Source organism: Epinephelus fuscoguttatus, linkage group LG23 (genome assembly GCF_011397635.1).
Source record: "Epinephelus fuscoguttatus linkage group LG23, E.fuscoguttatus.final_Chr_v1".
NCBI classification, from domain to species: domain Eukaryota; kingdom Metazoa; phylum Chordata; class Actinopteri; order Perciformes; family Serranidae; genus Epinephelus; species Epinephelus fuscoguttatus.
Window position 1 is genome coordinate 25,136,700 of NC_064774.1, and position 26,769 is coordinate 25,163,468.

At 41.2% G+C, this 26,769-nt stretch overlaps 1 protein-coding gene across 1 annotated transcript in view; it reads left to right on the forward strand.

The window, feature by feature from the left end:
* Positions 1–24,013, forward strand: part of plcb3 (phospholipase C, beta 3 (phosphatidylinositol-specific)) — a 56,343-nt gene extending 32,330 nt beyond the window's left edge. Inside the window, exons 3-34 of the mRNA XM_049567851.1 lie at positions 3,157–3,225; positions 4,994–5,131; positions 6,527–6,606; positions 6,687–6,740; positions 7,044–7,116; positions 7,955–8,055; positions 8,256–8,422; positions 9,297–9,443; positions 9,558–9,715; positions 10,352–10,434; positions 11,144–11,228; positions 11,986–12,133; positions 12,300–12,401; positions 12,502–12,575; positions 12,662–12,758; positions 13,052–13,136; positions 14,487–14,611; positions 14,846–15,000; positions 15,082–15,243; positions 15,345–15,444; positions 15,609–15,713; positions 17,382–17,476; positions 17,647–17,788; positions 18,419–18,460; positions 18,660–18,769; positions 18,961–19,070; positions 19,236–19,395; positions 19,633–19,709; positions 20,421–20,510; positions 20,622–20,679; positions 21,069–21,155; positions 21,239–24,013. Coding sequence (XP_049423808.1) covers positions 3,157–3,225; positions 4,994–5,131; positions 6,527–6,606; positions 6,687–6,740; positions 7,044–7,116; positions 7,955–8,055; positions 8,256–8,422; positions 9,297–9,443; positions 9,558–9,715; positions 10,352–10,434; positions 11,144–11,228; positions 11,986–12,133; positions 12,300–12,401; positions 12,502–12,575; positions 12,662–12,758; positions 13,052–13,136; positions 14,487–14,611; positions 14,846–15,000; positions 15,082–15,243; positions 15,345–15,444; positions 15,609–15,713; positions 17,382–17,476; positions 17,647–17,788; positions 18,419–18,460; positions 18,660–18,769; positions 18,961–19,070; positions 19,236–19,395; positions 19,633–19,709; positions 20,421–20,510; positions 20,622–20,679; positions 21,069–21,155; positions 21,239–21,550 — 3,591 coding nt within the window. The 3' untranslated portion in view covers positions 21,551–24,013. The remainder of the gene's footprint in view (positions 1–3,156; positions 3,226–4,993; positions 5,132–6,526; positions 6,607–6,686; positions 6,741–7,043; positions 7,117–7,954; positions 8,056–8,255; positions 8,423–9,296; positions 9,444–9,557; positions 9,716–10,351; positions 10,435–11,143; positions 11,229–11,985; positions 12,134–12,299; positions 12,402–12,501; positions 12,576–12,661; positions 12,759–13,051; positions 13,137–14,486; positions 14,612–14,845; positions 15,001–15,081; positions 15,244–15,344; positions 15,445–15,608; positions 15,714–17,381; positions 17,477–17,646; positions 17,789–18,418; positions 18,461–18,659; positions 18,770–18,960; positions 19,071–19,235; positions 19,396–19,632; positions 19,710–20,420; positions 20,511–20,621; positions 20,680–21,068; positions 21,156–21,238) is intronic.
* Positions 24,014–26,769: the final 2,756 nt, after the last annotated feature.

Sequence of the window (26,769 nt, forward strand, 5' to 3'; positions counted from 1 at the left end):
AGTTCTCCGGTCTACCAAAAACGGTAAATTAAAGTAAATGATAGCACTTTATCACAACATGACTCCCGGAAAACTCTCACCCACACTCATTTGGAGCAATAATGAGCCTGCAGCCCAGTCTGAAGTGATAAATGGAGTGAGCTGTGTTTGAGCTTAGCACGGAGAGATGAATGGAGCGCTACAGCTGCCACGACCATCTAAATATTACACACTGAAACACACAGATACACACACGCTAACTGAGCAGAAGGGCGGAATATGTTAGGAATGTGCTCTCGGAGATGACCGACCTTCACGCGGACACACGCACCACGTTGTGCACTCAGATACGCAACCGTGTGCCAAAACACACACATTTCACTTGGCATTCACACACCTCTCTGATCACATGCTGACACATTTGTACTCGACTTGAGTGAAGAGTTGCTTGTGAAGAATTGCTCACGCTTCTGTGTTGCATGCATCTAATGTGGGCTGACTTACAAGGCTTTTCCACATGCACACACCTACACATACACCCTGTCTTGTGCAACAGGTCAGGATTGTTCACAAGTCAGGACATGCATGTCGAGGATATGCCTGTCTGTTTATTGCTGCGTCTTTGCAGTGTGTGTGTTTAACATTACTAGCCAGTGAGAAAATGTGAACTGTTAGAGACAGACAGACAGACACACACACACACACACACACACACACACACACGCACACACAGGCGGCAGACAAAGTTGTAGTCTCATTACTGTGGTCTCCAAGGAGTCACCATGGCAATGGCAGAATGAAACCACGGCCTGTGGGAGAGGAGGTGTGTGTGTGTGTGCACATATGTCTGTGTGTCCTACAGACCCAGAAGTGGTTTATTCCCCCAGGAAGTAAGTTATTCTCCACAGGCCAATCAGAGGACAAAGTTTGAGGCAGAGTTTAATCCAATTGGTCCAACGTTGCTGACCTTTATTACTCGCGGCCAATCCCAGGGGAGCGGACAGACAGCAGGGCGATGACATCACAGCCAGAGTGAAGTAACGAAGGAAGAAATGAGGAAGACATGCGTTTCAATAGTTGAGCCAAGGATAGTGACTTTATGAGTTTGTCTCTACTGTTATTTTTGGAAAGGGAATATGGGGAGAACATGGGTAAAACAAGGGCAAGGAAACAGTCACAGACTCAGACAGGGAAGAGACATAAACATGTCATGTTTTTTTTCATTAATAATACATCTTAAGACGGGGGAAAAATGTAAATTGTGTCCTTAAAATGCACTCAGTGTCACAGCAGAGCCACACAGAGATGGAGAAAAAGATGTCACATGAGTGACACGGATGTAGTAGGAAAGCTTAGGGAATGAGTGCAGGGCTAAACAAATATTTACTGTGCGTCCTCCTCTGTGTTTATGGCTCGGTTTATGACCACACTCTCCTCCTCTCATCCATCCCTCCCATTTTTGTGTCTTGCTTCGCCCTCACTTCCAAACCACGCTATCCTTCAGGTTAAGGGTGCCGTTGAGTCCTTGCTCGCTGTTATGTGGTACAACAATTTTCCTATCATCTCTTTGTGTATTTGGCTTGTTTGTATATGTTTGCATGTGTGTACATGCATATGTACATGTATGCATATTTGTTTTTGCGGCATCAGTCATGCAAATCTACTCCAAAGATATGTCTAAGATATAATAAGTGTTTGTGCAGAGTTCTGCAGAAGTTCTGTTTTCCACTGTCTCACACAAACACACGCTGAGTTCACATGTCAGTGGTTGTGTTTTATGTCTAGAGACGCAGGGGAGTCTGATAAACGTGGATTTAATGGAAGGAGGAGAGAGGTTACATGGAGCATAAACACACCAAAAACACATGTTTGTTTGTCAGGATTCCTGCTCGCTACATAAACTGCAAACTATTCACTATTTTCTGTACATGTTTCATTATTTACATTAAGGTTGAGCTGTAGAAAACAGCTACAAACTCAATCTATATTTCATACAGGTAGATTCACAGCAAGACTGAGAGTGCACAGCAATGCCAGCAGCTCTGTGAGACACCACTGCTGAGACATAGTGGTGCTTTGAGCTAACTGCCAACATCATGTTTTTTCCATGTTCACTGTCTTAGTTTAATGCATTAACAGTAGCTTATCAGCACATAGCACAAAGTAAAACTGAGGCTGATAAGGTCATAATCTTATGTCTTAGATGTCTTAATTAAGGCTGTCTTGTTATGATCTATTACTACCCATCATATTAATTGTCAGTTTATTTCATTGTAGTGATAAGACAGACTTTATAGCATTTAATTGTCATTAATTCATTTTTATTTTTTAATAATTAATATGCAACAACAACCTAATAGATTATACATTAAGGGCACGGAGAGAAAAGATAAACAGACAGAGACTTTGCAGAGACACTTTGGAAACATGACATTTTGCAGTGGTATGTGTGATGGCTAAAGTCAGCAAGAAGACAAGGTCATGCAGACAAAGGCAAAGACAAGACTAGACGATAGCTAATTAATATGCACACACCACCAACTGTAAAGGGGTGTAAATCACTTAAAGTAACCTAAAGTTAAACCATCAAAATGACAAACATATTTGGTATATTTGGTATTTGGTTAATGTGACCTCTGTTTGTATTTGGTCAAATTTTCACCTAATGATGGCGATGTACAGAAAGTTAAGGGGTCACCAAAGCGATTACAGTTTTACCTGAAGGGGAAATAAAAGTCTGTATCAAATGCGATGGCAATCCAGTCCATAGTTTTCAAAAGACTTCACTTAAAACCTGTTAAAAGCATCACCAAAGTCAGTCAAGGACATTTTCTGGGAACTATGAATGTCTGTCCGTACAAAGTTTTGTGGCAAACCATCCTATAGTTAGTCAGATATTTCAGTCTGGACCAAAATAGTGGACAGACCAACCACACAACACCAGCATCCTTTCAACAACACTGCTGGCGTGGCACAGGTATGATGGTTTAGGTTTTTAAAAAAATGAGATGAACCAACTAATCCCACTGTTTCCCTTCTTTCCCACAGTGATGCTGAATAATATACCACACTAACATATACATATATTTAGCAATTACTGATGCTAATGTTGAATTGTTGTCCCACACACACTCTGCTACTCATGAAGTGACTGACATCTATCTGTCTGTCTTTCAGGAGGTGGAGATCCTTGATATCAGCACCATCAGGGACACCAGAACAGGAAAATACGCCAAACTACCAAAGGTCAGTAGTGTGTGTGTGTGTGTGTGTGTGTGTGTGTGCGCATGAGAGAGAGAGAGAGAGAGAGAGAGAGAGAATGACAGAGAGAAGCTGTCACCTCCTGCTGTTGATAACTTTGTCCTCTGATCAGAATTGTGATGCTCAAGTGTGACTGTCACCAAAAGATGTGTTTGTCTCCTCTCTCAGCTGACAGTGCAAAGGTGACAGGGCGCTAATGAGCCTGCTGACAGATGGGCCGTCAGACAGGAAGTGATATTACCAGTGACTGTTGGCGAGGAAGTCATTGTGTAAGAGCGTAGATCTTGCCGACAGAGACGCTAATATAAAGCCGCAGTGTTAACTTGTTGACATGGCGCAGATCTTTGGGTCAAATTGGTGAAAATACCAGAAGACAGTTTGTTGCAACAGAAGTTTACATTATTACTCTACTTACAATCTATAATCAAACTAATGAACAATGAAATTTGGTGCTGCTTTTAATCGAGTACTACTCATCAATAACCGCAGTAAAGCCGCAGTTATTATGTAAGAAAAACTGCACGTTCAGGAGTATACACAGTGTGACATTTAGGGTTGTTATGTAAAAAGTGAATTTTGTGGTTGTGATGTAGTGATGAAGTGTGCCTTTAAGACTTCTAGGTAATGTTGAAATGTGGTGTTCAGAAAAAGAAAGGCAAAGAACAAAAAAAAGGTCATATCAGAGTGGTTTAAATTCTTAAAGGGCCAGTTCACCCAATTTACAAAAATACACATCTCACTTATCATGAATGGAATCTAGCCACACAGATAGCTGTGGTTTGGTTTGCTCAGGTTTTGAGATAGCAGACAGATGATGTCAGTGACTACCTTGCGAATGTAGTGAAGTATTTAGCAGCTAAAAAGTGATATATTTCCCTCAGAAGTTGGTGGAGACCAAGTCTGAGCTAACTACTAGTGACTATCACTTAGTTTTTGTCAGATAGGCAGAAAAGTGACGCTAAATTAATCATCTTGATCTGTAAATAAGCAACTGATAACAAGTACACCATGTCAACTTTATAAGATGATAATAATATTGATGTTCTTATTTGTGGCTTGAAGGCCAAAAATTCTGTTAATGCAGGTTGAGAAAGTTCACCAATATTTATGTTCCTGTTGCTCTGGAAAGTCCACAGAACACACTGTCAACAGTTTTATGAGGACTGTTTCTTTGGTAGAAAGACGTTCCAAAGAAAATACTGAGGTCTGTGTATTATCTCAAGTCATGTGGACACTGTTGAGTTGCCTTTGATTTTCTTGTTTCATAGTTTGAGTGCACTGATCCTTTAAACTCTCCCTTGCCACTTGATTACAAAGTACATTTTATGCACTGCCTTGGCAATATTTTCTTGATAAACAGTCATCCGAGTTAATTTGTTTAACTGAAATGAAAGAGAGACGTGATAGAGAGGGAGTGATGGAGAGGATGCATAATTGATGGAGAAACACTGAGTGTTAGAGAGAGTTGGTGGCAGAGAAAGAGTGGTCCTTAAAGGAGGAAAGAGTCGTTTGGTTAATTAGATCAGAGTGCTACACCACATGCATCACATTTACTGTTCTCAAGAGGCAGAGAGATGGACAAGGAGCGGGAAGGCTGGAGAGTTTGTGTGCACAAGTCATTATTCTGTGTGTGTCATGCTTATATTCAGTGTCTTAAAAAGTATGTAAGTATAAAAGTTTGTGTGTGTGTGTGTGTGTGTGTGTGTGTGTGTGTGTGTGTGTGTGTGTGTGTGTCTCTGTGTGTATGTGTCAGGACCCGAAGCTGCGGGAGGTGCTTGGCTTTGGCAAGGGTGACAATGTCGAAGGGAAGCTGGTAACTGTCGTCCATGGCAATGACCTGGTCAACATCTCCTTTCACAACTTCCAGGCGATGCAGGAAGATACAGCCAAGGTAACGATGGAAACCACTAGCATCCCATATCCTCTTTACCTTTCTTATACTTGCCTTTAAAGTAAGCCTACCCTTCCAGACACTTTCTGACATATGTAAAAATTGCCAAAACTGCTGCTTGTGGTAGATTTTGCGTTCACTTTCTGCTTTCTCCAATGCTTGAAAATGACTAGCGTTAGCCTTATGCTTTGCTCACACTATGAGCGACACAGCAACAGGTTACAAGTCATTTTCAACAAAAACCGGTGGTGACATGAAGACAAATTGACATCCGACACTTGTCCCTGCGGACAGGCGTGATGTGCTACAAATTAAAGATGAGCTGGCCTTAACTTTTTAGCGCTCCAATGATGCGGTGAAGCATCAACCAGTCAAATGTTTTTGTTTCTAGCTGTGGTACTGTGTTACTTAGCTTCGTCAGCCATCGCTATGCTGGCTTTGTGTGCGTTGCGGTGCATGCAGGGATGCAACAGGGCTGCGAATTGTGATATTAGAATAGGGTTCATTTGTAGTTAATGAGCACTGATATTTTTTTGAACAGATACAAACTTAGGATGACATTTTGTCTGGGTGCTTTTTGGCAAGTAGCAAACATACACAAGCCTGTGACAACAATGAGTGTTTTAGCGACACTTAAACTGAGACTTTGTGATAATGTAGCTTGTCACACAGTTGCGTTGTCACCTGTAGTGTGAACACAGCATTAGGAGAAACACGAGAGATTCAGCTATCTGACCATGACTGACCAAAATTGGTGACTAGCAGATGTATGTTATGTCTTGTTAGTATCTGTAGTACTATTTGTTCTGTTTGCTAGCTTGTTAGCTTGTAGGCTAACTGGCAGTTGCTGACTCAGCATTAGTGTTTGTGAAACATACAGGTACATGTGCTATGATGGGGTTTTTGGTAGATATTTCAAGGATGCTCCAAAGTCTGGCTTACATCCAAAAACCGTGCACTCTACCATGTTTGCTGTCAAAACTTTGACTATGCTAATGCTAATGCTAACGCTGGCTCTCTGACAAGTCCACTCTGTGCTGGAGGTTTCAGGTTTCTTTACCATCTATGTCAAAGTTTGTTCCCCTATAGTTATGTGCTTACGTATAAGACAGCAATTGGCTTTCGTGTTAGTGATGTACCTACTCTAACTTGCTCGACGTACATTTATACACTTTATACATACACTTATATCCCTCTCTTGTTTGTGTCTTTCCTCAGGCCATATGCTGATTACTCACTTTACGATGTTGACATAGAGGCGTGTGTGTGTTTAGGAGTTGTAAAGAGGGATTTTTTTCCTCTGCGTGTGTGTTGTATATAGAAACTGTTTCACTAAGTTGACATCTGACGAACAGTCAAACAACCCTGTTTTATCATCTCGTGTGTTTTTTCCAGATTTGGACAGATGAGCTGTTCACTTTGGCCACAAACATACTTTCCCAGAATGCATCACGGCACACGTTCCTCCTCAAAGCGTAAGAAGCTGTGCATGTCTTATCTTGATATCAGGGAGCCTCAGATCAATGTTTTTAAAGCCTCTCTGTGTGTGTTTCAGGTACACTAAGTTAAAGCTGCAGGTGAATCAGGATGGAAAGATTCCCGTGAAGAAGTGAGAAACACACATCAACCACTTTTTAAACTTTGTACAGAATTTAAAACGCCAGTGCCCACTTCTTCTTTCCTTTCCTGTTTGCTGTCTCTCTTCCATTTTCTCTCCTCTTAAGTTCACCTTTGGTTTATCTCTGCTTACTCATGTCAGTGTAATCCTATCAGACTCTGTTGACAGTGTTTGATTTTAATGTTGAGAACAATAAACTTTGATCTGTGAATGGTTTGACTCAGTCAGCCATGATATAAAAAACCCCTTTGAACAGTTACTGTTATCTCTCCAAACTCTCTGTCCGTCTTTCAGTATTCTCAAGATGTTTTCGGATAAGAAGAGAGTGGAGACGGCTCTGGAGCAGTGTGGCCTCGTCAATAACAGGGTAATCATCAAAAGCAATCACTGACCACAGGGTTTCTCAAGATATGCACATGTTTTGGTTCATACATGAGATTCGAGTAGTTGCAACACATTCTCACCCCGGGGTGCTGCAAAGCATTCTTTGCATGCCTTTGCAATGTAAGGGAGGCAAAAAAGGCTGCAGGCAGACATTAGCTTTAAAATGTGACATTTTGAAGTTTTAGTTTTTGTCCTGGTTACACAAACAAGATATAACCTGTTGTGTGTGTGAGCTTCAGAGATGCTGTTTCAGAGAAAGGCGAGCTAGCTCCAGTCTTTGTGCTATGCTAAGCTAAGCTAAACTGACTAGGCTGCTCCTAGTACCCTCATATTAACCATACACACGAAATGGGTATCAAACATATCTTGAAGCAAGAAAGCAAATTAGCCTGTTTCCCCAAATGTCAAACTGTTCTATTCAAGTCACACAAAAGCTAGCTATTTATTTAGAAGTCACACAGTTTTTCCTAACAAATTTGGTTTCCTAGAGATTTCATTCATTCTTTTAAGTCCCATATTGTATTGTCAAAGCCTTTGCTTGTATCTGCAGGGTAAGGTACCTCCAGCTTGTGGTTTTGTAAGCAAAACAAGGTTTCTTGTGTGTTTTTAGTAGGTAGAATCTTTTCTAAAAATCAGTTTGGAGTCACAAGACATTTCTTTTTTTAAATAAGGGACCAGCTTGTGCCAAATGCACAGTCAGCATTTCCCTTTGTATTGTTTTACTCTGGTGCCTCCTGCTGGTGAAATAGAAGAACACACAAAGTGGGAAATGAGAGGAGGATCTGATCCGCAGCCACACAATCCTCTCTGTTCTCTTTCAGTCAGAGGGAATCAAGCCAGATGATTTCACGTGGGAGGCCTTCCAGAAGTTTCTCGACACCCTCAGTCTCCGGCCTGAGATACAAAGCATCTTTGAGGAAAGGTACGTGACACACAAATAATGCTTTTACAAAACTTTGCTGTGACTTTCCATTTCTAATCCCAGAATAAAATTCCAACCCCCACCCTAGATCCTTTAATAATGATGCTCTATAATATTATTAGAATTCTAGGTAATGCTCCCAACCTGTACCAAGTGACCAAACACACATGGTATTCAGAACACTTTTCTCTTTGCTCCAGTGGCTCCAAGAGGAAGCCATTCATCTCTCTGGACCAGTTCATGGACTTCATTAACCGCAGGCAGCGAGACTCCAGACTGAACGAGGTGCTGTACCCCCCGCTGAAGAGAGAGCAGGTCCGACAGATCATGGAGAAATATGAGACCAACGCCAGCCAGCTGGAGAGAGGTTAGTGACTCTGATTTTATATTTTGCTGTTGACATTGTCGGCATTTAGATGCAGCTTCAAGAATGTGATCCTCATAGCTGAGATATTGTCATGAAGTAATTCAGTGAATCATTGCAGCAAATCTGAATCAGCTCTGCTCTTTTGCCTTTTAATGTTTTCCCCGAAGACCATTCAAGGAAGTGACCAGAATACACTGACCTTTTTGAGCCGCTGAGTCAAATAACCGCACCAAAAGATGTCACAGTCACATAAAATAATATTGTTTTGGTAGATAACAAGAGTTCAGTGTACGTGCAGCTGTATCCTTGTTTAGATTGTATCTGTTTGTCTCAAAGCAAGGTTTATCAGCTGCAGCAGTACTCAGAGAATTATAGGTTTATAGGTCAAATTGATTTCCTGATCTTTTATTGCAACAGGGTGTCCTTTTCTAAAATCCTTGGCCAAGCCCACATCCATTTCCTTTCTCTGTAACACCCAGAATGTGGGAATCATTTGTGAATTTGACGAAATATCCTCCACATGTGTTGCTGTGGATCAACTGTAAAACTACGGAGTGAGCAGAGCCCTGGCTGCCGTAAGCCACTCTGCTAGGTCACCGTTAAGCCAAAATCTGTAAGATGATCCACCATACAGCCCACAGTGCTTAGAACTAAGCCAGTGTGTTGACGTCTGAAAACAGAGGCCTTTTGCTCCTCTGGTCAGTTTACTGCTAGAGCTCGCATTTAGCATGGCGTGTTGCAGTCCTTGCCCTTCAAATCAAATCAATTATTCTGATTGCCGTGAGCAGTTGCTGGTCCGACTGTCAGAAACAAGTCTGACCTTTTTTGGAATCCGTAAACACGTCCTTTCCTTGTCTCCACCTCTCTCATGCAGACCAGATCAGTTTGCAGGCTTTCAGTCGGTACCTGGGAGGAGAGGAAAACACCATCGTACCTCCAGAGAGGCTGGACCTCATCGACGATATGAACCAACCGCTGTCCCACTACTTTATCAATTCCTCGCACAACACATACCTCACAGGTAAAAACACGCTAACAATGCGCAAAGACCTCAAAGCAAAGAAGACAAACATGCTTCATTGGAATTTCTAGCTTTATAATATATCTTTGCCTCCCTTCGTCTGTCTGCCCGCAGTTGGTCAGCTGACCGGTCTGTCGTCAGTGGAGATGTACAGGCAGGTGCTGCTGACCGGCTGTCGCTGTGTAGAGCTGGACTGCTGGAAAGGCCGGCCGCAAGACGAGGAGCCCTACATCACCCACGGGTTCACCATGACCACTGAGATCCCATTTAAGGTTACTGCTTTTTGGCATTCAGTTACCTGTGATTATTAGGTTTTTTGTCTAATTAAATTGTGACAGCATGGTCAGGCTGAGTTTGTGTAAGTCATTGCTCTCATGTAACATTTACTGTACTGCAGTAGTTTTTTTTCCTCACATAAATGTCTGTTTTTCCATTTTATATATGACTGGCACCATATAAAAGTGATTCATAAATCACCAACTCGTGAAAGTTTTACATCTAGACACAGGAATGTACCATATGTTTATGTTTATGGAGGCGTTAGGGTTTAGAGATCTGCTTTATAAATGTACTTGATAGTTTATGACAAGCTGAGATGCTATTTCTCCTCTTCTAACTGTTAAAAAATCTAATAAGTATTAAGGGACCATGGTGTGTGGACCTCTTACCCTTGGTGAATTTGTGCGGTTTGGTCAGTAAATTCTTTGTGCTGTGGATTCAGATATTTTGAATATGGAGGCAGCAACCACCGACAGTTTGAACAAACACCTAACCCTAACCCAAAAGCAAAAATCTGTTCAGTATTTTGGGCTTTTATTGCATTTTTTAACCTCTTTCTTTTAGCATGTATTTGGAGATTTCATTCAGAGGAGCTCCTTTTAATGTTCTGATTTTTTCCCTTACTGTAGGAGGTGATCGAGGCGATAGCAGAGAGTGCTTTCAAGACCTCACCATACCCCCTCATCCTGTCCTTTGAAAACCACGTAGATTCGTAAGTCAGCACATGGATTCATCATTTATTTTTTCTCAGACTTTTTTGAGTCTTTGTAACACTGCAGTTTAGTCTGATGTATTCATAACCAGACCAAATGTAAAAGTCAAGGCTTCTATTAAAGTATTTGTCCTAAAACGTGGATGCTTGAAGACTTGTTGAGTTCTAAAAGTCCCTTATTTTAAAAAAACAAACTTATTCCCATGTCTTTTTTTTTTTTTACTAAAAAGCAGGTATAGGTGTTATATAATACTATGAAACATCAAAACACTCAATTCACAGAGAAATGTGCACAGTCTATATTCAGAAACTGTGCCTTTAAACGAACCATCAGGACTTTAGTGAAGTTGTGATGTCACAACTATACTATATTGACCGGTCTATAAAAGTCGAAAATGGTGGTAGACTGCTGTTACAGTCATTCCCCAGCTGTAACGATGGTGCAGAGATGCTGAGAGCGCAGATGCAAATGAGCAGACTGAGCTTTTAGGAGGGGTGTTTAAAGAGACAGGTGCTAAAACAGAGCATTTCAGATGGAGGGTAAATACATGAACATTCAGGCAGACAATATGAGAACAATAATGTGTTTTTTTAAAACATAAAGCATGTAAATATGTTCTAGTAGAAACCAGAATTACAGATAATGAGCATAATACGGGACCTTTAATTCAAGGGCTAATAAACTAACCTGTGTGTCTTGTTCTGTCAGGGCCAAGCAACAGGCCAAAATGGCAGAGTACTGCCGGACCATCTTTGGAGATGCCCTGCTCATCGATCCCCTAGAGAAATATCCGGTAAGACTGGTCTCCATTCAGATCTGGCGTGAACTTTGCCTTTGTTGTACTTAACTTTCAATATGCAGTACTTATTTAAAACACATATATAGATACTTGAATTTATGCTATTATTTCAAGGTCTGTTTCAGTCTGAAATAAATGGATGATGTTAGATGATTAGATCATGTCTCACTGCTGTGTCTCAAGGCGAATTAACAACACACTAATATCCTTTGACTCCACAGTCATGGAGTTAATCAACTTGCAAACCATCAGATAGGATGAAACAGCTTGTGATACACACATCAGCTCATGATCTCGACAATTTTACACTAAGACACAGTACGTGATTCGTAGCTCATAAACCTCTCTAGTAGTTAGACTCTTTGTTTTAACCTAGAGCCTTTTTTTCAGTGAAGGCACAGAATCCTTTAAATAAAACTCAAAAATGTGTATGACCCACACCAAGTATCATAACCCCAGATTTGATTATACAGACATTTTGGGCAATTATGTCTGCATATGTACGAAAGAGGCACACAATGGGGTTTGCTGAAACACACAAGTTTGCATAAACACAAAAATATAGATGATGTGAAAGCACATCTGTGTTCCAAACACACTGGTCGAGATATGCATTTTTTCATTCTAGTGTTTTCCTAAAAGTTTTTAACTATAGCAAAAAGTTAACACAGGGTTTGCAGTGAAAGTGCAAATAGATGAAATAAATCCAATTTCTTTCCAATTTATCGTTGTGTCTTTCCTGTGTCTTCAGCTGGACCCCGGTCAGCCCCTCCCCTCACCGCAGGAGATGATGGGGAAGATTCTCATCAAAAACAAGAAGAAACACCACCACCACCGACCCTCGAGTAGTGGCAGCATACGACGCAGAGAGCTGGAGGAGCAGTCGTCGCCCAACAATGGTGAGGGCATGTATCTGTATTGGTTTAGATTGCATTGGTTGTAATGATACAGCCAATGATGCAGCTTCTGTCATGTTTGGGGGAATGAAACCTGTATAGTCTTGGGCTAATATATACCATTTACTGCATGTAGATGTTAATGATGTGTTTGCTGCTCTCTGTGTAGACTGCCCTCTGACAGACGGTGAGGGAAGCCAGCTCCTGTCTAACGGGGAGGAGAAGCTGGCTGAGAGGATGGTCAAAGACTCGGAGCCTCGTAAATCCATTGGTGGGTTGTAGAGGAAGGTGTAGATAGATATATGGATTATAAAGGCAGCCACTGTGCTCCACAGTAGCTCTTTATAACGTGCATGTATTACATCGAACAGGAGGTGAGGGAGAAAGTGAGGAGGATGAGGAGGACGAACCAGCGGCAGAGTTGAAAAAGCCAAACTCCGATGAGGTAGGAGCCACACAGGATCAGGGCTGACAGTGTGTTTGACTGGCTGATGGGCTGATTGATGGATTAGTGCTATCTGCCTCCCCCAGGGTACAGCCAGCAGTGAGGTGAATGCCACAGAGGAGATGTCGACTCTTGTCAACTACATTGAACCTGTCAAATTCAAGAGCTTCGAGGTGGCGAACAGTAAGTGTGTGTGTGAGTGATAAAGAGACAGGAAGATGTCCTCCCTTTATGTGCAGAGGAGATATGAAGTAAAAGAAAAAAAAGTGTGTATGAGGGCTTTGGATAAGCCTCGTTAGTTTTAAGCACCTCTCTTATGTAGCTCATTAGGCAGGCAGGCCGGCTGTACCGACTCATTTGTGGTTAATGATCAGTCTTGTCATACAGACCTGTCGCACATACATTATCTTAATCAATTCCTGTACTTGTGTCAATTTTTCTGAGTTCTTTTTTTTTTCATGCTTTCTGTCCACCAGAGAGGAGGAAGTACTTTGAAATGTCGTCTTTTGTGGAAACGAAAGGCATGGACACCCTGAAGAGCTCCCCCATCGAGTTTGTCGAGTATCCCTGGAAGTTTGTCATTGCTTGAAAACTTGAGCTTCTTTTAAGAAATAGAGTTTATGTTGGTGTGTCTTTGAAATATTCGGTGTGTTCAAATGCCTCTTTTGTGTTGGAACTCTGTATTAGCATGGAAAGTAGAGAGTGTGAAAAAGTCTTCAAAGCTGACAAGAAAGTCTTTTGACCATAAGGGGAGACATTACAGGTGAACAGGTTGAAACTTTAAACTAATCGATGACTTTCTCAGTTGATTACTTACATTAAAGGGATTATTGTTTTCTGAAATTTTATGTTTAAATCTGCAAATGAGGTATAATATCATTAGATATGCGCTAGTTTTCATACATTTCCGGGACAGAAATCTACACACGGGATAAAAAAAAAATCTTGTTTCATTTTGTTTCTAATATTAGAGTCAAGGGTTTCTACCAATGGAATTTTGGATATCTAGTTTTATCGCCAATAAATCAGAAAATACTGTTAACAGCCATTAAAAAGAATCAATTTTCAACATGTTTTTAGGTACAAAATTTTATCTTAATCAGGCTATGATTAATATTTGAACAATCCCATTCGGAATCAGATTATATATTGGAATAAAACTACTAAGTCTGGTGTATGTAAGTGCCACCGAGGTGGAGTGAAAGATATAGTGACATCTAGTGGTGAAGTTGCAGATTGCAATAAACTGAAACTGCTTCTGTGTGTCAACGGTGTGGGAGAACTACAGTGGCTGATGCGAAAACACGAATGGCCTTATCTAGAGCCAGTGATTAGTTTGTCCATTCTGGGCTACTGTAGAAACAACATGGTAAATTCTTTGGAACCAGCTCCATATGTTGATGTAAACTTATGCTAAAGTCACGTAAACACAACAATTAGATATGAAAAGATATGTACTGTTAAATTCCATTAATTTTTCCGACACAACAGGTGAACAGGGTAAAACTTTTAACCAATAGATGTCACCATCACGACTTCCACAGGTCATTACTTACATTAAAACACTTTTTGTATCACAAGTTGTCTGAAATGTTATGTTTAAATATGCCAATCACACACTATTTAATTCAACATGCACATTTTGCATGATTTTCCAGAACATAAATCTGATCTAAAATAAACACCCATTGTGAATTTTGGATGTTTTCTTTCCACTAATCTTAAAGAACACATCTTAAGACAATCTTAAAAATTGACCAGGACATGAAATAAACTATTTTCACCTGTAGTGTCTCCCCCAACATGTTAAATGTCAAGTGTGCCTTCATATGCTGCAGTTTACAACATGTAAGAAACTATGCACACGTATGCCTCGTATACAGAGTTTGGGTCTTAACAGCACTCCTCCAGGTACAACAAAAATCAACTGAGCCGAATCTACCCTAAAGGAACAAGGGTTGACAGCTCCAACTACATGCCTCAGCTCTTCTGGAATGTCGGCTGCCAGATGGTGGCGCTAAACTTCCAGACCCTTGGTGAGTCTGCTTATTTCAGCCTCAGATGGTCAAAGTGAACACTATTGACAGAACCAAAAAACACAAATAAGGTCTTGAAAAATTTAAAGTGTTGTTTTAACTTTAACTTAAGATATTTTAACTGTTCAAGGATCTCAATATTCATCCCTGTAAACCCCTTTCTTCCCTACCTTTCGTGCTCTTCTCATCTCTCTCCCCCCTTTGATTCATCATTTCACCATTCCTCTGTACCAGACCTCCCTATGCAGCTGAACATGGGTGTGTTCGAGTACAACGGCCACAGCGGCTACTTGCTGAAACCTGAGTTCATGAGAAGGACAGACAAACACTTTGACCCTTTTACAGAAAACATAGTGGATGGGATAGTTGCCAATACCATCAAAATTAGGGTAAGGACAAACATGTCATCATTTGGACAAGTTCTGTGTAAGAGTTGTTATAATAGACATGTATAATTTAACATCCACCAGGTGATATCAGGTCAGTTCCTGACTGATAAAAAGGTCGGTGTGTACGTGGAAGTGGACATGTTTGGCCTTCCTGCTGACACCAAGAGGAAGTACAGAACCAAAACGTCCAATGGGAACTCTCTGGACCCTGTGTGGGATGATGACATGTTTGTTTTTAATAAGGTAGGATTCAAATGTCTTTCAGATTTTTCTCTTACTCTTCACTGTCTGTCCTCTGTTATATGCTCTCTAAACTTCTCCCATTAACACCCTTCTGTCTCCAGGTGGTCCTCCCTACACTGGCCTCTCTGAGGATAGCAGTGTTTGAAGAAAACGGCAAGTTTATTGGACATCGGATCCTCCCTGTGTCAGCCATTAGACCTGGTCAGTGCAGACGCAAACACCCATCAACACACTCATAATGTCAAGCATTTAGAGAAGTCTGGTTGTAACCAAACCGATGACCTGTTTACATGCTGCTTTACCTTTGCTTGTCCAGCACTAATTGACTGCAGTCATTTATTTATTTGTTTCTTCCTTCCTTCTAGGCTACCACTACATCAACCTAAAGAATGAGCTGAACCAGCCCCTCCTGCTGCCCTCGCTGCTGGTTTACACTGAAGCTCAGGACTACATCCCCAATGAACACCAGGGTAAGAACGGCACATTGACAACAGCACTTTGCAGCTCCGACCTGACATCCCACTAAACCTGACCTGATCTGACTAACTTTAAACATACGTACCTTAAAGCAGTAGTTTGACAATTTGAAAAATACCACTATATTTAAATGTCTTTTTCAGCTGTTTATCCATTTTGTTTTGTTAACTATTTGAACAATTTATCCATTACTTTTACAAAACAATGTTGACTTTGCGATTCTAGTTCTACTAGTTTTCAGCAGTGGCGTGTGGCCGATTAAGGGAGCTGGTGTGCACACCTCCTGTAATTCAATTGTGAAATACATATTTTACTGAAAAACCGTTTTACTGTTACTCTCACATAAATCACAAATACTGCCTATGGTATGTATGTAATGTGTTCACATATTCCCAGTGGACTCTGATTGGTTGACACTGCATGCTAAAAATTACTGGTTCCGGGGTGCGAAGATTTTACGACCAAGAAATGTTGCCAGATTGGTCAGTTCTCCACTCTACTGGGCAGCTTTAGGAAAGATTATGTTGGTAAAACTTATTTTGGGTGGGTGGACAAAATTTTGGACATAGTAGTTTTCATATGTTTTTCAATATTTATTTTCATGTCTCGCTAAAAATGATGTTTTTGGTCCAACCTGGCAACACTGCTGTAGCTAGAAGGCTACTCAACTAGGCTGGTCAGCCACCAGAGGCGAGCCTGCTAGCATATAGCTGCTCAGATCAGCTAGTAGCAGTGATGGTTATAGATGAAAATAGTATTGATTCACAGATATTGCAACATAAGAGTACAGGAATGTCTGTAGCACATATTCGTGAATACGGGTACATTTTATGAACCAAAAACTATAGGGTATTGTCTACCGGTGGTCCCTGGGGACATCTGTGCTTTGACACCAGGCAACAGTGGCACACAGAGCTTCAGATCAGGGGATGAAAGCGGGCGGGCAGATGATAGATCTGTGCAGAGCACCTGAACAAAAACACTGTCACATCACCGACAGTTTGATAAATACATCCAAAACACCAGATTCCCTCACAGTGGTTTCAGCCAAAATACACAAAGCTACCTACAGGGCTGTAGGACCACCTAGTGGAAAAGTCACACCATGCCACTGGTTTAGAGCAATCCTAATGCCAACACGATGGCTTTAAAGGAATAGCTTTACATTTTTAGAAATGGGCTTTTTTGCTGTCTTGCTGAGACTTAGAGAAGATTGAAACCACTCTTTTATCTGTACAATATAAATGAAGCTACAGTCAGCAGACAGTTATCTTATCTTAGCATAAGGACTGGAAAGGGGGAAACAGCTACACTGACTTGAGGCTTAAAATAAAACAAATGTATTTGACTTTGACACTAAAATTTTGGAAACATATTTATCAAAAGGAACTTGGTCTCAGCTATGTAAAATCAGGAGAAGTCTTCAGTGACCTGATGGAGTCAAACACTGCAAATCAACATCACTGCCATTTTAAAGTTAGTCAACCTTGAGTTGGAGGACTTGTGACTTGACTCGGACTTATCATAAAACACTTAAACCAACTTTGCCACTTGGCCGAAATCTATGAACTTGTGGATATCAATGCCGTTAAGGCGCTCTTTGTCTTGTTTGTGTGTGTGTGTGTGTGTGTGTGTGTGTGTGTGTTTGTGTGTATTTTCAGAATACGCAGAGGCTCTGACCAACCCCATTAAGCACATCAGTCAATTACACAAGAGAGAGACGCAGCTGGCTGTTCTCATAGAGGACAACAGTGAGGTAAGACACATCTGTTCGTTGAACAATAACAGGGACGTCAGAACATGTTTGTGGACCAAATTTCCCCACACCCCCTCGTTTATGAAATATCTGTACCCCATTAGTCAGATAGGCAGACAGTTTGTGGACTCTCAGTTACTCAATTTCATCTTCCTGTTGTTTTTGTCCAGCCTGTCCCTAACCATCCCAAAGAGGGAGAGACCAAGGGAGAGTGTGAAGTCATTCCAGGTGGTCGACACTCCTCCCCCTTCCACACCCTCCCCCCCTGCTCACCGGACGAAGCCCCTGACATCCTCAAAGTACCTGCGCCAGGTAGAGACCTCTACACATCACACACACACAGCCACAAATACTGTCTTAATGTCTACATGTAAATGCACACACCTGTCATTTACTTCCAAAGGGTGTTATGTTATTGTAACACACATTAGGTTGATATCATGTTAAATGATTGATACTTGTAATCTACCACTGTGAATGACTTGGTTGCCAGTTTGGTTACGAAACAAGTTTAGAGGTCAACAGCCTCCTGCAGAGTAGAGTATTATATGCTAATTCTAGCATATAATAACATATCCATGTATGTGTTTTCACTGCACAAATACTCAAAGTTATCTTTTCACTTGTCTTCAGGAAAATCCAACAAGAAAAACGTTCTTTTTTCAGTGTTGTGAAAATCATGCATCTCCCAAATGTCACGTTTTCATGAATAAAAACTGTTTTTTCATTTGTGAAAATCTTTTTTTTTTTTCATTCCACTTAAGATTAACTGATGTGATGAACTTACACTAAAGCCATGCACACTGTTTTGTTCATTGCACTGGGCACAATGAGTTTTCTGCCGGATGTTTCTGGCTCATTGTCCCATCATCCATTTCACACACATTGTCTGTGTGCTTTTCCTGTTTGTTTGTTTTTCCACGTGTGTGTGTTTGTGTGTAGCACCAAATCAGAAGGAAGACCTCATAGCCACTGTGCTGGCAGGTAAGGTCATTTCTGCATTCATTCCACACCCAAATATGTGAAGTCATTTGTGTGTCAGCTGCATGTAGAGAATGTATTTTATGGCCATTTTTAAATTAGACACACAAGGAATGGCTTGGTGTCAGCTAGATGTACAATTGTACATGACATTGATTATTGGCCTCATTACTAACTCTCTTTCTGTCTGTCTGTCTCTCAGACATCCAGGCCCAGTCTATAGAGGAACTGAAGCAGCAGAAGAGTTATGTGAAGCTGCTAAAGAAACAAAGCAAAGAGCTCAAAGAGATGCGTAAGAAACATCTCAAGAAGGTACGCTCACAGACACAGTGGAAACACACCTATTTTGATCTGTATGCATTTTTCACTGCACTTGTTAGAATATTTCAGCTCTGCATAGAAACTGGATATGAAAAGTCCCCTGTGTTGGCAGAAGATACAGAAATATCTTTTTTTATTGTGCGCTGGAAAATAAGTTGGTTGTTGCTTGTGTGTGTTTGCAGGTGTGGAATCTGAGCAAGGAGCAGAAGAGTCGGACTAGCCAGCTTCAGTCTGACACCCAGAGGAAACGCAGTCAGATGGAGAAGCACCTCAAACGTAGCATCAAGAAAAAGTAAGGATAGATGGCTTTATGCTGTGCATAAAGTGGAAAGAGATCTCAAGAAGTACCAGTAAAGGAGAGAGGAAGGGGGGAACAGATATGATGAAATACTTAGATAGATTGATGATGCAGAGATAGATAGGTGGTAACTAAACCTGACCTTGTGTGTGTGTTCAGCGAGCCCTATGAGCCAGTGCAGCGTGAGCTGACGGCGCTGGATCAGGAGCTTGAGAAGCAGACGGTCCAGCTGAGGGAATGGCAGATGCAAGAACTGCTGAAGCTCCGACAGCAGCTCCACTCGCTGGAGAGAGAGAAGCAACAAATACACCTGCAGGAGGTAATGACACACACCTGTGTATTAACGCGTCAGTGCACTCCCCCCAATCTTTGAACACTTAGACATACTCAAGGTGACACACTTGGAATAACACTGTATCCCTCCCTTGAATTCTTAAATACTCGTACACTCACACAGAGTTCATCGTTCGCTGACCTCTAAGAAACTTTATGGCGCCACTGTACATCTGCACAGTGATTCGTTGACACGTCGTCGTCTGCTGTGGTGTGTTTTTAGGCCTTCCACAAGTTAAAGGAGACGGCCAGTGAATGCCAAGCAGCTCAGCTGAAGAAGCTCAAGGAGACGTGTGAGAAGTAAGTGCAGCTGTCTCACCTTGCACGGCCGAACAAGAAAAGTTGGGACAGGACACAGAAGTCACTGCCAGAGTGACTTTCTGCTTTAAGTTATTATTGTAGCATATTTAAAGGTCCAGTGTGTGGGATTTAGGAAACTGTTTTATTGACTGTTTTTATTGGTATAAATCACCTGGTCCATTCATTTTGAAGCGAAGGAGACCTCTGCAGATAATTCAGCTCCTAGTAAAAACCTCCCTAACATTTGGATTTTAAGTTATTGGGAGAAAAAAGGTGAGCACACATTAGTAGGTGCTGGGCAAGCCTGTCTGCAAAGTGCCGAACAGTGTCAGAGAAACACTGATTTGCAATGTGAAACTGCTTTATTCAGTGTTTTTACTGGTTTAAATCACAGAGTCTGAGGAGGAGACCTCTGCTGAGAATTCGGCTCCCAGTAAAAATCCCCTGAACAATGAACACTGAAGGAAATTTAACCAGGAGAAGTTTTAGCTGGTTGCAATTTGCGTTCCTTCACCACTAGATGGCACTAAATCTCCTTTAATCATACACACTGGACCTTTAAGTCTCAGTGTGTGCCATAGGGCTAAAGCTATTTCTTTTTACACCAGGTGACTTTGATTCCTCGATGTGTCTGTTTTTTTTTCCAGTAACATTCACAAAAAAAGTCCTCTGTGAAATTTGCAATTTGTTGTGATGTCATTGTGTTTTCAGGGAGAAGAAAGAGCTCCAGAAGATCCTGGACAGGAAGCGTCAAAACAGCATCAGTGAAGCCAAGAGCCGCGACAAAGACAAGGCTGAAACGTAATCAACCTTTTCATTGGATATTGGATCAGTCAGACCTTACTTTGGTTCTGCCTTTCATCATTTTTCCTTTTATTTTTCTCGCTCTTTCTCCTCCTATCCCCTCTGTAGGGACCTGAATGAGATCAACAGGAAACATATTCAAGATTCTGTCTCCCTAATCCGCGGGGTAAGTATCCACTCTAACACACACACACACACACACACACACACACACACACACACACACACACACTCTTATCACCAGCAGTCCTTGAGGATTTATCTACTTTATAGTACATTTTTCTGCCATTGTCATCAACTTTACTCCACTCTTCTCACACACTATCTTCTTTTCCCTTCCTCCCTTATTCGCCAATCTTTTGGCCTCTTAATCCACATTGCCATCCTTCTTTTTTTTATCCCTATGTTTTCCTTTTTTACTGTTTTTTCCTAAAATTGCCTCTTACATGCCTCTCCTACCGTTTCATTCCTCCACATGCAACTTCCCTCAAATCTTCCTCCCATTGACCCTTTCCTTTTTCCTTCCTAAATCTTCCTCACATCCTCGCACTCCAGCTGGAGGAGGCTCAGACCAGGAGACAGGACAAGCTAACACTGAGACAACGGGAGGTGCTGCAACACTTAGATGATGAACTTCCACAGGTGAGCAGAAAACACATCGACTCAGACACACACATTGAAGTGCTTGAGTATACTCTAACACTTTCCTGGTGTTTCTCATGCAGCTCCAGTCTCAGCTGGAGAGGGACCTGGAGCAGGAGTATCAGCGACTACCAGAGGAAATCTGCGAGCACCTTCAGCTGGAGCTCCAAAACAAAGGTCTCAGAAAAGACGCCCTGTTCTCGCCCTTGTCCAATCACAGCAGCCCCAGCTCCGGCTCGGGTCCGCCCTCCAACTGCTCCACGCCCTCGTACCCGTCGACGCCCAATCGGAGCAGCTGGAACAGGAGCATGGACAATAGCATGGCCTCACTGGCAGATTCCACTTCCTCGTCCACCACTCCTGTCCTGTCAGAGGCGGAGATGTCGTTCAGTTAAAACTATTACTTGTAAAAAAGAAAATACATACAGTACATTCAACTGGGGTCTATAATGATTATAATGTGGGATAGTAATGATATTAATTATTTACTAATTTTATTCCTTTTTTATTACAGACTGTTTTTGTTCTTGTCTACAGAGCTATATTATTTTTTATTTTGCTGTTTTTGTCAGATGCACATCATGACTTTTGTTGGAAGATTTCATAAGAATCATAACCAAACTTTTTTTTAACCTTTTTTACATTTTGTCTCTGTCTTTTTAATGTCATGTTCTTCGAGATCTTTTTCTTAGCATTGTTTCCATGTTTGTCTGCTCAGTAAGTGTTGATGTGGTTTATCGTCACACCACGAGCTTCATGTTCACACTGTTTTTATGAAAGCTTTCTGTTTGTAACAGCTTTAACAACTTTATTGATACCTTTTGAAAGCTTTAAACAGTGTAGAGAGAGAAGTGGGGTTAGATAACGGCTGCTTTTGCTCAGAAAAACATTATGATATACATACACCTGGCCCAAGCGTTTAATCTTAATGGTAAGAAAAAGTTAGTCTCACTGAAAATTTTTGATTTTTGGTTTGGAGCAATGTTAGACCTATTGCTTTATAAAGGCCTCACATTCTACACATAGATGAGGAACTATTTAAAAACTACACATCCTTTCCACCTTCTCAAGTAAAAGGTAAAGGTTAGAGAAAAATTTTCCAGAATTGAGTATCAAGAGGGAAAATAAGGCAGAATTTTTTAGAGACTTTAAAAAAAAAAAACCTGACGTTTTTAGCTGTAATGGCAGTAGCTACCAGCAGGTGGTGCTGCAGCCTTTGCTGTGTAATCTAAATTGGTGGTTTGAACCTTCCATTCATACTGTACCCTGACACACACACACTCACACACCTGTCTCAGCAGGATCTGCAGCGTCATTGGTTGGGAAAAAAAAAATCTCTGGCCTTTAACCTCCGATCGAAATCCAGCCAAGGTCGCATGGGGGGCGGTCAGCAGACATCCATCTGGCTAGAAACAAGTGTGTGTGTGTGTGTGTGTGTGTGTGTGTGTGTGTGTGTGTGTGTGTGTGTGTGTGTGTGTGGGTGGGTGTGGGTGGGTGTTTGAGGGTAAAGAATGGTGGCTTTTTGGTGACGCAACACTCACTTTCGCACACATTCTCCACACTGTATATCTACTGAGGCCTCTATGAAACTTCTGTCCACGCATAGTGGTATGCCACACACACACACACACACACACACACACACACACACACACACACACACACGGACACAGTTTATTGGTTCAGTGGCCAAAAGCCGGTAAAATCCTCATCCCATCCAATCTAACCCCGTTTGAAAACAGGACACGCACACACACATTCGGGAAGAACCTCAGTAATTTTACAAATATCGCAGATTATGAGACTCTGCATGGCTTTTTGTGTGTGTGTATGTTTGTGGCCAGAAGTTAATCTCTTGATGAGACATCTGCTCTTGCCCACTAAATGGAAAGAGTCCGCTCAGTGTTTGTGTGTGTGTACATGTTTGTTATGGCAGTTAGCTTGCCACTTTTGCAGCCTAGAGAAGGACATTGTGCTTAAATAGCAACGCTGCTGTAGGAGACAGTCTTCAGATGACGACTTAAAGCTGCACTATGACATTTAAAGTAAAAATGCACTCGAAATTTGGAGTCTGAATCCCCAAATGAGGCAAACACATGAGGGTATTCACTTGACTTCTAATCACAACACTGTAGATTTGCTCAATTTAACAAGTTCTAATTGTTGTAGTGTAAGATAATGTGGTAAGAAGTCCTGTCACAGTTTAATTTAACTGAAGCCTCAAAATTCAAAGAGTTACCTCTTATTGCCATCATGTGTCGCTCTGAAAAACAGTTCTCTTGTTTCCAGAATTACCAATGGACAAAGGAACGGCTTATTTGCATTTTATTTTAGGGTAAATATGCCCTTAAAACATCCCACACAATCTCTTATATACTCCATTTATGCCAAATATTGAATGTTTGAACGGTACTTTAAGTTAAAATTCTATGTTTCTGTCTCTGTTGAAGCTTCCTAGCTCTTTTTTTTTTTCATCCATTACTGGAGACTTTTTTAACAGCACAATGTGTTTTTTTCTTTCTCGTCTTGTCTGCTTTGAGGGGTAAAATGATGGCACTCTGTGTTTATGTATTCTGTGTATATGTGTAGTTTTATGTGAATTTTACTACTGACCACAAGTGCTGGAGAGGGATGGAGGTCAGGAGAGGTAAAGGAAGGTTGAGGGGAGTATTTTAATTTCTACTTTTTCCACAAAGAAAAGATTGTTTTTTTGTTTTTTAGATGAGATTCAGTGATTCCTATCTTGTCCTCTCCCACCTCCCTCCTTCAATAAGCACTGGCTGCCTGTCTGTCTGATTATTCCCCCTCACACACAGCCTTTGTAAACTCTCATCTATTTAAATGGGATTTTAACAACTTTTCCTTTTGTGGTTATTTAAGTTTTTTTTTTTTTAAAGATTTTTTTTGGGCATTTTGCCTTTATAGATAGGATAGTCAAGCATGAAAGGGGGAGGGGGAGGGGGGGGGGGGGGGGGGGGGTGACATGCAGCAAAGGGCCACAGGCTGGATTCGAACCTGGGCCGCTGCAGCCTTGTACATGGGGCGCCTGCTCTGCCACTAAACCACCGACGCCCCGTTATTTAAGTTTTTATTGATGGAAGAAAGGGTCCATTCATTCAGTGAACAATTTGCCGAGTGTAAAAGGTTTTCATACTTCAAACTCTCATTACAGATTCATTTACAGAGCTCAGCTCCTTCAGGTTGGACACCATAAAGAAAGCAACTTGTTGGTTTAACTTATAAGTCATTAGTAGGACAGCAACAACAGCATACACCTGATGGGGTCAGCACTTTGTTTAAATGATTACGCTGACTTTTTGATCTCTGGTAATTTAACAATCGATGATTTCCAGCCTGTCCACCTCTGGCTGTCCTGCACTCACTGTGCCACACTGCATACAGTATGTAAATGGTTTTGCTCATCTATCTTGGTTTGGACACTAATGTATACAGTGTGAGTATGTTCTTTATGCAGCAGAGTTTAAACAGCCACCAGTCTTGTCAAACCGAAAGGTTTATTTTCTAAGAAAGTTAAATACATTCCTTGCTACCCCAAGCCATTCCTAGTCCTGTGGCAAGTATTCAGTAACATTTGTACATTTTTACCAGGTACTCAGAGGTATTTCTCTCTCTTAGAGGTGAAGCATCCCATTTTACTACAACCCTTTTTTGATTTTTCTTTTATTTTTGTGTAAAGTTACAGCAGTTGTTTATTTTTATGAGGTTCAGTGGCTGTTTGTAAAAGAGTCAATGAGCACATTTTACTCAAGACAGTTTATTCTTTGCACTTTGAGCTTTTTTTTATTTGGTACTATTCCCACAGATGCTGATGTGTGAGGAAGTGATAGAAGACAAAAATAAAAAATTGTCCACTATATACAGTTCTAAAAGGAAAAATACTGAAAGACAGAAATACTTCAGATATCTGAAGGTGTTTGACATGTGAACGCATGCTGTTCTAGAAAGTCCCCAGTGGCTTTGAATTTAGATGGAGAGTGTCTTTAGATCACGAAAAACAAACCAACATTTTGGAACTGTATAGACAATATTTAGTTTGTGCTGGGGGATAAAGATGATGTCTGTCGAGCTGTAATCAGTCCAATATTGGTTCACAGAGTAAATGGCATTTTGGGAGTTTGATGAGAATCAACACCAGATTGATCCTTCACCCGTTAGGTCAAATAGCTTAAAGCAGTGGTGGAGCACGGGGTGAGGGTGGGGGCTTCTCAAGAGCTGAATCTTTTAGGTTTTTAAGAACTTCTTCAACTTTGTGTTGTTTCCCCTTAGTCTCTCTTCCTGGACTGGCAAATCAAAGGAGCAAAAGTCTTATTACTTTTTATTGGTGATACTGATTACACCAAATTCCTAACCTACTTGTCATGTTACTTAAAAATACACAGATAACAGACAATTTTAGCCTCTTTCTTAGGTGGTAGGAATGAAAATTAGAACGGTGATGACAACAGGAAAACAAATACAGGATGATATAATCAATCTATCATCTCTAATGGCTTTAAAATTAGTTCATAAATGGGAAAAACAAGTTCTCCTTGGGGGAGGATGGCCCTGGACCCCCCCTAGGTTTGGGCTGAGCCCCAAATGTTTACAATGTGTGGCTCCGCCCCTGCTGGAAAGCAGTGACAATATGTCAATGAGCGGCTTTAATAGGCGACTGCATCATTAGTTAGACATAATAACTTAATTCATTGGTAAAATACCCCAAAGACCTATCATTTAAATGCCACAGTTAATTAGTTTATTTTATTTTGGAGCTGTTGATTGATATCAGAGTGAAAGCTGCACTTATTAATGTTTTTATTTTAACAATGGTTAAAATGTGTGTGTGATATAGTGACAAACCCACAGAGAATTATCACACAACTGCAGTTCCCCCCAGTTTAGTTTTTGTCACTCTCACTGTGATTACTCAGCATTACTTAACACACTACATGCTAAATCATTAGCATGTGCACTGTACAGTACATGTAGTGCTGTCTAGCAGTTACAGAGTTAAACACTTGTCAGGCTTGTGCAAAATGGGTCAAACTCCCAAGAAGCCATTATGCTCCTTTAAAACATAATTCTGAATAATTCTAATTCTGAATCTATTGACTTAAAGTGTAAACCATGGCAGTAAAAGAGCCACCATCAGTTCTCTTTTCCTTGGTGCTTGCTCAGATTTGGCCTGTGCAGCTTTGGCACACACTCGCACACAGAGAGATGAGAGAAAAGTCAGTATGCTAGTGCCGTTAGCCAGTTTCCTTCCCACCAGAATGGAGCCTGGGGGTTGTTTCTTGTCAGCCGTGAGCTCTAACCTCTGTTATTTCTGTCCTGTTTATGTTGAAAACACTCACTTAAACAGACACGCACAATATCATACTCTGACACAAACACAGCAGCGTACCATTAGACACTATGCTCACTTCAGCGTTACACACATAAACACTCCTTGACTTTACTCTTATTAGACATTTGGTGTGACTAGTCCCCCTTAGGCCCACCCTGAGGCCTCTGGCTGTCATGTCTTCTTTCCCTCTCTTTTTCCTTCCTCTCTCTGCCCCACTGTCCCATTTCCTCCGCCTCACTTTCACTCAGTAAAGAGACCATCTTTTAC